The sequence below is a fragment of the Brassica napus genome, chromosome C3 (assembly GCF_020379485.1).
Source record: "Brassica napus cultivar Da-Ae chromosome C3, Da-Ae, whole genome shotgun sequence".
NCBI lineage: Eukaryota > Viridiplantae > Streptophyta > Magnoliopsida > Brassicales > Brassicaceae > Brassica > Brassica napus.
The window spans coordinates 5,056,481-5,067,603 of record NC_063446.1 but is presented as its reverse complement, the minus strand read 5'-3'; the positions used below and the strand labels follow the sequence as shown (position 1 = coordinate 5,067,603).

The window sequence follows — 11,123 nt, the reverse complement described above, 5'->3', positions numbered from 1 at the left end:
TGGGTTCAAAGACAAGTCGCTGCTCTATTCCAAAACGATCTTAACAATATTCCCCCAACATGTTAAAAAAACTAAAAAAACACAAATAGAGAATCAGACAAAGCAAACAGCTTCCCATAGCAACATAGTGGGAAGCTTCTTTTTTTACTCAAAAGCGTCATCATCATCATCAGGGAGAGGCTGAGCGGCTGCGGCAATGAGATCAGCCTCGTTCCTCTGCTGCTCAGCAACGTCAATGTGAACCTCAGGGGGAGCAAGAGCTGGCGACTCGACAAAGTGAAGGTTCTGGTCCCCGGCAAGCTTCCTAGCGAGGTACAAGAAGGGCTTCTCGAAGTTGTAGTTACTCTTCGCGGAGATCTCATAGTACTGAAGATTCTTCTTCCTGTGGAACGTCACCTGCTTGGCCTTCACTTGCCTGTTCTTCACGTCGACCTTGTTCCCGCAGAGAACGATGGGGATGTTCTCGCACACACGGCAGAGGTCACGGTGCCACGTGGGGACGTTCTTGTATGTGAGACGCGCCGTCACGTCGAACATGATTACAGCACATTGACCATGGATGCTTCAAGAGAGATATATTAAAAAAGAAATTAGATTTTTTATATAACCAAATCAACCATGATAACATCATCCTAAACAGATCTAAACTGTGACACTTACTAGTAACCATCTCTAAGGCCACCGAACTTTTCTTGACCAGCAGTGTCCCAGCAGTAGAAACGGATCTTGCCACAGTTTGTGAAGAAATCTAGAGGATGAACCTCCACACCAATAGTAGCTGCAACAAACACACATCATCTCCCCAAAATCAATCAGAAAATTCAATTCAAGAGCATTCAGTCTATGTTGATGTTATCTACTTACGTTCATACTTCTTCTCGAACTCTCCAGTAAGATGTCTCTTGACAAAAGTTGTTTTTCCTGCAACAAACACAAAGACGACATGTGATTCCACTGAAGAACAAGAGTGAGTAAGTTCTATAGAGGAAGGGGGTTAGTACCTGTGCCTCCGTCACCAACAATGACGAGCTTGAAGCTAGGGTAATCGACGGTTTGCTGGTTAGGTAGAGCCTGGAAAACAAATACACACTCAATTTAGAACAAAGAAACAAAGACAGAGAGAAGATGAAGCTAGAATAAGATCGAAGAGAATGTTTACCATGTTGTCGGAATCGAGAGAATCTCAGGCGATGGGTTTGTGTGTTTTGTGTGTGCGTGGAGAATGATGTTGTAGGAGAGAAGAGGCGAGATGGGGGTTTTTATAAAAGAGGAAATAAAGGGAAGGGTTTTTCGCTTAGGTCTGACGCTATTCTTACGACCGTTAGATTTACTTCTTTTTTTTATGGTTCTGCAATTGTAACGCAGCTTTCTCCACCGTTGGATCTGTTTTTTTAGCTTTAGTTCCACGCGGTCTTTTCCGACACATGACTCATAAATTTTTATTTTTCATTTTCCAAAAATGTTATTTATTTATTCCACTTATCAAATTTGAAATTTGAACTTCCTCTCAATATACGTTGCGATTAACAAAAAAAAAAAAAAAAATTGAAATGTGACCAGTGTTTGTAACCACATCTTGATTCATATTTTATGCCACCACCGTTTCATACATACAACATGTTGAAATTCAACAAAGTGAATGTGTGACCCGTCACATAAGCTCACATTTCACACTTTGCATATACCCTGATCCTATTAGATTATACCTTTGATTCCATAGTGGGTTTCATATAAACAAATCAGTACATGTTATCTTAGTGTGCCCAATGGAGGGGGGGTCTTTCTTGGATAATATCTCTTAGTTTGAAGACGATGAACTCGGAACTGGTATGCGTACATTCAAGTACACACTACCGTTTTAGGCAGTAAAAAAAAATTGTTTTCAAACGCTTAAAGAACAAACAGAAAAGATTCTTGGAAATAACAGAGAACAGAACAGAGAGATTCCTACTTCCAGAGCTTACGCAGAGACATGTTCTTCTCTGTGTCTTTCTTCATAACCTTCGCCACTGCCATCTCAAAGTCTTCCTGTGTCACGTGTACTCTCCTCTCCCTCAGAGCAAACATTCCCGCCTCCGTGCACACAGCCTGACCATAGCAACCAAAAGCATAAGAGAAAGAGAGACAAACTGTAGAGAGAGAGAGAGAGAGAGAGAGAAGTGAGGGGAAAAAACAGTTTACCTTCAGTTCGGCACCTGAAGCACCATTCATCTTCTCTGCAATCTTTTTCAGATCAATTCCACGCATCAAGTTCATCTTCCTCGAGTGAATCTTCAAGATATCACAACGTGACTGCAAACACATTTTAGAAACATTACATTAGCCAAACATGTACTTCACAACCTATCTACTCAAACTCTATAATATGCAAAATAGGCACAAGCATTACATCTTCATTAGGATTAGGGAATTCGATTTTCCTATCAATCCTTCCTGGCCTGAGGAGAGCTTGATCCAGAATATCAATACGATTTGTCGCCATCAGAACCTGCAGCAGTTAATTTGAGATGATTAATGAGTTTGTCTATGACCTCAGACTACGATACCACAGACTTGTCCTTTTCAGATTCACGATTTTTTCCTTAACAGCTTTAACAAGTACCTTGATTTTGTTTGATGCTTCGAAACCGTCAAGTTGATTGAGAAGCTCAAGCATAGTCCGCTGAACCTCACTGTCACCGTTTCCACTTCCAGACTCCATACGAGCAGACCCGATACTATCGATCTCATCCATAAAGATGATTGATGGTGCATGCTCCCTAAATACCATAAACCATCAGGAATAGTTATTAAGTAAGACAACAGGCAAAAGGATTCACAAGCATTATTTACCATGCTTGAAATGTCAAAATAGGGTCTAGCACATATACAAACCTTGCCATCACAAAAAGTTCTCTCACCATTCTAGAACCTTCTCCAATGTATTTCTGGACCAGCTCCGAACCAGAAACTCTGATGAAGGTACAGTCGGTGTGATGTGCCACAGCCCGAGCCAAAAGTGTCTTTCCAGTCCCGGGTGGACCATATAACAACACACCCTAGCAAGAAATGAAGATGAAATAATCTCTAACTCACTTGAACATAGTTACAATAGACAAAATAAGTTTTCAAATGATGTGTACCTTTGGCTGAGCGATTCCAAGAGACTCAAACAATTCAGGATGCTTGATTGGAAGCTCAATGACCTGATGAACAATTTAAGATATTATAAAAATATTTAAAAGCATATGAAACAACAGAGGGAATAGCAAAATAAACCAATGACTTTAGGGTCGTTATTTCAATGACATACCTCCTTAATTTCCTTAATTTGCTGGTCAAGACCACCAATCATGTCATAAGTGGAGTCAGGAACCTTCTCAACTTTCATAAGGTTAACCAGGGGATCAACTTTACTTGGCAGGACAAGGTGGAGAACATAGCTATCATTACGGAGAGCGACTCTTGTAGATGGGGTAAGTTTAGTTATGTCTATACTTTTGTCAATATCAACAACATACTTCCCCTCTGGATGAACCTGGAAAACGGGAGTTTTAGCTTCTTCACTGATAGCTATGATGTGTCAATAAGATTACAACAACACTAAAAACATGATATAAGGATTCATACCTTAACCAAGACCTTGTTTTTTCCCATAACTTTGACCACTTCACCCACATAGGACCCAGGTTCCTGAAGCAGCTGCAACTCTTCTCTCAGCATTCGTACTGTTTAGTTCATAAAGAATTAACTAGATATCTTTAAAATGTTTTGAATTCAAATCAATTGGTTATTGGGATGACTCCTTAGACGAGTGTGAGAGTAAAGAGAAAACTAGGCTTCATAGTTGCACAACCAAAGTATCACTACTAACAGCTCTTATTGTATTTAGCAGTATACTTCTAAACACCTTCAAGATAACAGTTTGGGCTAAAACGATGAATCAATCTATCACTACGCTTGATACCTCTCCAGATTATATCTTTCACTAATCCTCACCTCACAACAACTCTACACATACTCAACAGACGCCTAAGTCACAAACCGAATCAAGCAATCTGAACAAGATCCAACATAGAAGATTCCATCTTCACCCTCAATCCCAATAATCGAAAGCTCTAATCATGGAATCCTAGATTACTACAACTAAAGAAGACGATCGATCCAATTCCATGGAAACTAGGGCAAAAGGAGGAAGAAAAGGACCTCGAGAGTTGAGATCGTTCCTCTGAGCTTCGAGGCGATTGAGGTTGTTAGTTTTCTGGCGGAGAAGTCGCTGGAGCTCGTCGATGTGCTGGAGATAGTACTGCTTAAGCCCCTCTCCTTGTGCTCCCTTCACGTTGCAGGTTTCCTCCATCGCACCCTCAGGACGCCTCGTCTCGATTCCTACGGCCGCCATTTTTATCACAAATTATCGACGCGAGCGAGACAGAGATCTAGTATTGGAGACGACGATGGATCGGATCACAGGGACGAGGAGAGCATTTAGCAATTAATGCCCTCTTATAAATTGGAATCTTGGCTTATCCAACAAGACATCTTCTTCTTCTTTTTTTCTTTCCTTATTATTTATTTATTTAAATAAATTGAATTGTTTAAATTTTATACTAATTATTTTGATTTTTTTTATTAAGCTATTGATATATGGGTTTATCCATTTTTCTTTCTCTTCTTATGGACGGATTTTTGTAATAGATATTTTACTTTCTAGTTTTGGTGAGAAACAAATATATTTATACTTGGTTCAAAGTTTTAAATACATTTTTGTCTATCATGTCTTCACTTTTTATTGAGTTAATTAGGTGAATATACAAATTTTGTGTCCAAATTGGAAAAATATGCATATTAAAAATTAATTTACGAACCATGTGACCGAGAAGGTTAAAATGACAGAAGTAACCTTATGTAGCACCGAGAAACAATTATCCTTATCCCGTAGCCAATTATCTTTTCTCTTTCAAAGAACATGTAGTTTGACAACGACAGCTTTAAAACAATAGAATTTGATGAACTAAAAATTAGAAACGTAATATCTCATAACTCTGTTCGAAAATGCGGCTAACGCGCCCGATTAGGGGCTGGCGAGTCGCTCGGCGGAGCTGGGCCGTGGAGATTTCACCATAGTCGGCGAACAAATCGGAGATTGCTGTATAATTTTTTTTTTTTTTGAGTTTTGAATGTTTAAAACTGAATTTTTATGGCAAATCTATGTATATGAGGCATAACCACCACGAATTTACACAACAATTTGATTATTTACATGAGAGTAATTGATGGCCGCCATGGATTTAGCTTTGCAGAGGCGAAGCCCTAAAAAAAATCCAGGAAAATGATGAAAGTATTACGATTATGCCACACATTAAAAAGTTAAATAAAAAGCCCAAAAAGAGCTTTGGTTAAGTTGAACCCAGTAACCGGTGAATACCAATGTCTCTTGTCACTAGGACATTGACAATTATTGTTACATCTCCCAAATACTAAATTAAATTAACTATAGTATCCGAAAACTAAAAACTGTACCAAAAACTAGTCCCTCATTTATCTCCGCGTAAATCCTGATTTTTTTGGTAACTAGCTAGGCCTGGATTAACCACTTAAATTAATGAATACTAAAGTTATATAGTAGCACAACTCAATTTGGCCATGTGTAATCTTTTGTAATAACTCAATTTGGCCATGTGTAATCTCTCGTAGTTTCTTTTGAAAATAGAATAAGACAATGAAAGTAAAAAAAGTTGTTACATAAAACATAATGGTTATTGGATGTTGTATCCGGTATTTTAAAATTATAATTGGTTATATGTTGTTAATTAAATTATTTAAACTAAATTATATATATATGGATGACTTCTATTTTTCTTATGTAAGAAAAAATAATTTCTATACTAATCATATTTATCTTATAAAATTAAAATATAAAACCAAAAGTAATAAATATATACTAAAATGTAAAAGAATATTGATATAAATCCTCATATTATATATCTTTAGAACTAAAATATAAAACTAAATATTCCTAAGACTTTCATGGAAATATATATCTTTACGATTTGAATAGAGATAAAGAGTTTGAATATGAATCATCACATGACTTTTATGTAAAATATATATCTGGACCATTGATTTAGCTTTGATTTAATATATTATTAGGTCTTGGTTTTATTTAGTATTTAAATATAAACGCTTTGTATTTTTTAAATTTAAAATTATATTATAAAATTTTTTTTTTTTTATTTGATAATTATTTTTGTAATTTTTTATTTTTATGTATGATCTAGATGATCTGAGTTCGAGTTTGTATATTAAAGCTCGTATAGTAGATGAGCTGAGCTGAGGTAGCTCATGAAAGATCTAAACTCACTGTGAGCTGAGCTGAGTTGAGCGAGTTAACTCATTTTGACACCCTAGTTACTTGTTAGTCCATATGACAATTACCATTCTACCATTAATGAGGGGTATTTATTTATTTGAAAACACAATGTCCGGTGAAAGTAGAGATAAATATTAATAGTGATTCTGAATTAATAATATTAATAATAAGTGGCTCCTTAAATAAAGAAAATACATAGTTGGACATCACTTTTATCAATAAGTCATGTTCATGTTTTAATAGTAATGATTTGTTTATTATTCATATACATTTAATAAATAAATAAATAAATATATATATATATATGTATATGTATAAAAAGAAATAGTTGATTATAAATAATAAGTAGTTCGTGTTTTAAAAATAAAAATAACAGTTAATAACTCATACATATTATTTAAATATGATTACCACACAATAGTTCAGTTTGACTAGTTCCATAAGCACAATAAAAAAATAAAAGTGAACACCGTTATAATTATCACAAAACAAGTCAAACAAATCTAACCAATTTTTGTGGATCGCCATACAAAATATGCATTACTATCTTACATAATTAGATCTAGAGATTAATTGAAAAACCTATAAATTAACTACCATCTTACATAGAAATTTCAACCATCAAACAATAAAACAAAAAAAAAACAAAAAAAAATAGTATGTATCAAAAAAATATCACAAAGAATAATATGTCGTCATCACAGTTCGCTATCTTTTACATCATCTTAATTGCTTTATTTCCTTTTCATGAATGTATGTGTTTATAATAGTTTTTTTTGTTTTGTTTATCATCTATTTTTCACTATTTTAATCACATCATAATATCCTTGATAATTTTTTTTTGCTCTAAATGATATTGTTATTATTTTTTGTTTATATAGTTGTCGATGGCCAAATTATTGAACGCCCGTTCATGCCACCTGAAAAAACTTGCACGGAAATCCAATGCCCCACAAAAAGTGACAAAGCCCGCAGGTGTTTTTGTTGTGGAGTTAACGAGGAGAGAATATGTTACGCGGACCCAAGACAGTGTGCGGCTGACTGTGGCAGATGAACATAATAAGTTATCTCAAGAACCTACATCAAGGATTTAAAAAAACCATGATAACCGTTTTAATACCTCCTAATATCTTTTTTTTTTGTTTATATGAATAACACATGTTTATTTGGAGGCCAACATATACAATATATGCCTACTGAATAATTTTTTTTGTTATTCAGATATATTTAATAAAACCTAAAAATATATATTAAGAAATACTTCATCTGTTCCTAAATATAAGATGTTTATGTAGAAACACACATGTTAAGAAAATTACTTTTTATCTAGAAAATATCATTAAGACTATAAAATATTAGTATTCAACCAATTAAAAAATATACTATTAAAATATGATTGGATACACAGTTTTTAATAAAGTAAAAGCTACATAGAAAAATGAAACATCTTATATATTGAAACATCAAAATTATGTAAAACATCCTGCATTTAGGAACAAAGGTGTTATCTCTTAATTATCTTTCATTTATAAATCAAAACTCCCCAAGGAGATGCATTATATATGATAGAACTATTTTAATAATTAACTTAAGTATATGTTTCTTTGTAATTTATATTTCAATAAAATTGAAAACACAATCCGCGCGCGCAGATCCACATCTACTTGGAGTTAAAATATATAATGTATAGCTAGTGTGTTTGTTTGTCAACTCGCCCCTACCCGCCCGTGGGCCGAATCATTTTTTATTCAAAAATCTAACTCACATAATCCGTATACAAAAAATCTTATAGTTACATCCTCTCCGCCAAAATCCGTGTACTATTAATTATATTAGAAACAATTTTTTAATTATATAATAAATATTATTTAGAAATTAATATTAAAATAATATATTTATTATTGAAATTATATAATTATATAATATTTTATATAATTTTACAAAAAGTATTTTTAAAAAAATACTTTGAAAACTTTACGGGTTAACAAATACTTTAAAATAATCCCAACCGCACCGTATTCAGTCGAACCACACACGCTCAAAGAGGACGTAACCCGCGGATAATAACTTTAATTCCTAGCTCTAATTGTATTTGTATAGCTGTATATTGATGATTATAAATGAAATGTATAGTTGTGGAAGTCCACTTGGTCCAGTCGTTTGAACAAGAGTTCATTAATGCTTCTACACCAAGAGGTTTGAGTTTCAATTCTCAGAAAAGACGGAATTATGCGAATCAAGGAAGAAAAAGACTTACAATAGATATGCACCGTGTGCACAAGGAATACCGTCAAGTAATGGATCTCATAAGCGTGAATCCTCATAGGGCACGTAGAATTGTCAGATTCTATCTATAAAATCGTCTATAATATTTCTCGTAGTTGCAATTGCATAATTATTAAAAGTTAAAAAAAAATGTATAGCTGTATATTTCAAACCCCACAAAGAATCATTTTGTTAATTAGCTTCCCTTAGTGGTTGATTTGACCAAATTAACACTGATTCATTAACTAAAAAGTAACGTCAAAGAATTAAAAAGATCACAAACATGCAATAGCGAATCCCGCACGACACTCGTGTAAATAAGTCGTCGCCTCCCTCCCTTCCTCCCTCCTTCTAATACTTCTCGATCCAGATCCAATTCCTCTCTTCTCCGATCTGGTCAAACACAATCACAAACAATGTCATCATCCTCCTACGCCACGAGCAGCCTCGTCGTCGGCTACGCCCTCTGCTCCAGCCTCCTCGCCGTCATCAACAAGTTCGCAATCACCTACTTCAACTACCCCGGCCTCCTCACCGCCCTCCAGTACCTAACCTCCACCGTCGGCGTCTACCTCCTCGGGAAGCTAGGCTTCCTCCACCACGACGCGTTCACGTGGGACACCGCCAAGAAGTTCCTCCCCGCCGCCGTCGTCTTCTACCTCGCGATCTTCACCAACACGAACCTCCTCCGCCACGCTAACGTCGACACCTTCATCGTGTTCAGGTCTCTCACCCCTCTCCTCGTCGCGATCGCGGATACGGTTTTCCGCTCCCAGCCGCGTCCTTCGAAGCTCACGTTCTTGTCTTTGTTAGTGATCCTCGCTGGCGCGGTTGGTTACGTGGCGAACGACTCTGCTTTTACTCTAACGGCCTATTCGTGGGCCTTGGCTTATCTCGTTACGATAACTACCGAGATGGTTTATATTAAGCATATGGTTTCGAGTCTTGAGCTCAACACGTGGGGGTTTGTTTTATATAATAATCTCTTGTCGCTGATGATTGCGCCGATCTTTTGGTTCCTCACGGGGGAGTACACGGATGTTTTCACGGCGGTGAATGCTAACGGAGGGAGTTTGTTTGAGCCCGTTGCGTTTTTCGCTGTGGCGTTGTCGTGTGTGTTTGGGTTTCTTATTAGCTTCTTTGGGTTCGCTGCGAGGAAAGCTATCTCCGCTACGGCTTTTACTGTGACGGGTGTTGTGAACAAGTTCTTGACTGTTGTGATTAATGTTCTGATTTGGGACAAGCATGCGAGTCCTGTTGGGTTGGTTTGTCTTCTTGTTACGATCTGTGGTGGTATTGGTTATCAGCAGTCCGTGACCGTGGCTAAGAAACCGACCAGTGGTCCAGCTCAAGTGTTGAACGACAGTGAGAAGGTTGATGAAGAGTCGGTGGAGTTGATTCCGGGGAAAGTAGCTACTAATGTATGATGATGAGGTTTAGCATTTGAGTATTTACATTTGAAGAGGTTTCTTCTAGCAACTTTGTTATGGTTTCTGGCTTTTATAGTATCATTTTTGTAAACTTGTTACTCTCATTCTCCTATCCATTAATACAAATATTCAAATATCACTAAGTTCGTCTCCACAGAAAACAAACCTATACTTGAAACAGAACAGATCATACATGAGAATGACTGCAGTCATTACGCTACACCTTGTACTACACATACGCATCCCAGTCTTGACTTGTTGAAACCAGCAAACCAATTTCATAAGAAAACAGAAGTTAAACAGAAAGTTGTACCTATCTTCTCTCTATTTAATAAATAAAAATAGCTAAACACCAATATAATTACCACACGATAATTAGAAAAAAAAACAAGTCAAACAAATCTAACCAATTTTTATGGATCGCCATACAAGACATGCATTACTAGTTTACATACTTTTATCTATAAGCTAAAACTCTATAAATTGATCTTCACCTTAAACATAATTTCCAACCATCAAACCAGTAAACGTAAAGATTCAAAAAAAAAAAAAGGTGTTTTCATCGTAAGAATATTACAAAGAACAATATGTCATCATCACAGTTCACTATCTTTTGCATCATAATGATTGCTTTATTCCCTCTTCATGAATGTATGTGTTTATAATAGTTTTCTTTTGTTCATCAACTATCTTTTTCACTATTGTAATCACATTATAATATTTTTGACAATTATTTTTTTCCTCCAAATGATATTGTTGTTACTTTCTGTTTATATAGTTGTCGATGGTCAGGGTGCAGCAGCTAAACCAACTTGCACGCAAACCCCATGCCACGAACTCAAAGAAAATCACACTTGTTCTTGTTGTTCCTCCAAAGTTAAGGCTCAAAACATGTGTTACATGAGCCAAGAAGAATGTTCGCGTAGGTGCGGCAAGCCATAAGTTATCTCGAGAATCTACATCAAAGACTTAAAAAACTTGAATAACCATTTTATTTAATACATCCTCATTTCTATTTTAGTTTTATATGAATAACACATGCTTATTTGCAGCCCAACAAATACAAATTATGCATATTG

The 11,123-nt window shown here is 35.8% G+C and overlaps 3 protein-coding genes across 3 annotated transcripts; 1 reads left to right on the top strand and 2 right to left on the bottom strand.

Annotated features, from left to right (window-relative positions):
* Window positions 1–4: 4 nt before the first annotated feature.
* On the bottom strand, window positions 5–1,296 carry LOC106386725 (GTP-binding nuclear protein Ran-2). The gene is made up of 5 exons (XM_013826537.3): window positions 1,160–1,296; window positions 1,002–1,071; window positions 865–921; window positions 661–778; window positions 5–562 (listed from the first exon to the last, which is right to left on the bottom strand). Exons 1-5 carry the CDS (start codon window positions 1,160–1,162, stop codon window positions 145–147), a joined length of 666 nt encoding a protein of 221 aa, XP_013681991.1. The 5' UTR covers window positions 1,163–1,296; the 3' UTR covers window positions 5–144.
* LOC106441534 (26S proteasome regulatory subunit 8 homolog A-like) lies at window positions 1,001–4,521 on the bottom strand. The gene is made up of 10 exons (XM_048752106.1): window positions 4,186–4,521; window positions 3,610–3,707; window positions 3,293–3,517; window positions 3,123–3,185; window positions 2,875–3,038; window positions 2,603–2,759; window positions 2,390–2,488; window positions 2,182–2,292; window positions 1,160–2,088; window positions 1,001–1,071 (listed from the first exon to the last, which is right to left on the bottom strand). Exons 1-9 carry the CDS (start codon window positions 4,376–4,378, stop codon window positions 1,948–1,950), a joined length of 1,251 nt encoding a protein of 416 aa, XP_048608063.1. The 5' UTR covers window positions 4,379–4,521; the 3' UTR covers window positions 1,001–1,071; window positions 1,160–1,947.
* Window positions 4,522–8,865: 4,344 nt separating this feature from the next.
* LOC106386730 (GDP-fucose transporter 1-like) lies at window positions 8,866–10,183 on the top strand. Its single transcript, XM_013826540.3, has one exon. It carries the CDS (start codon window positions 9,031–9,033, stop codon window positions 10,039–10,041), a length of 1,011 nt encoding a protein of 336 aa, XP_013681994.1. The 5' UTR covers window positions 8,866–9,030; the 3' UTR covers window positions 10,042–10,183.
* Window positions 10,184–11,123: the final 940 nt, after the last annotated feature.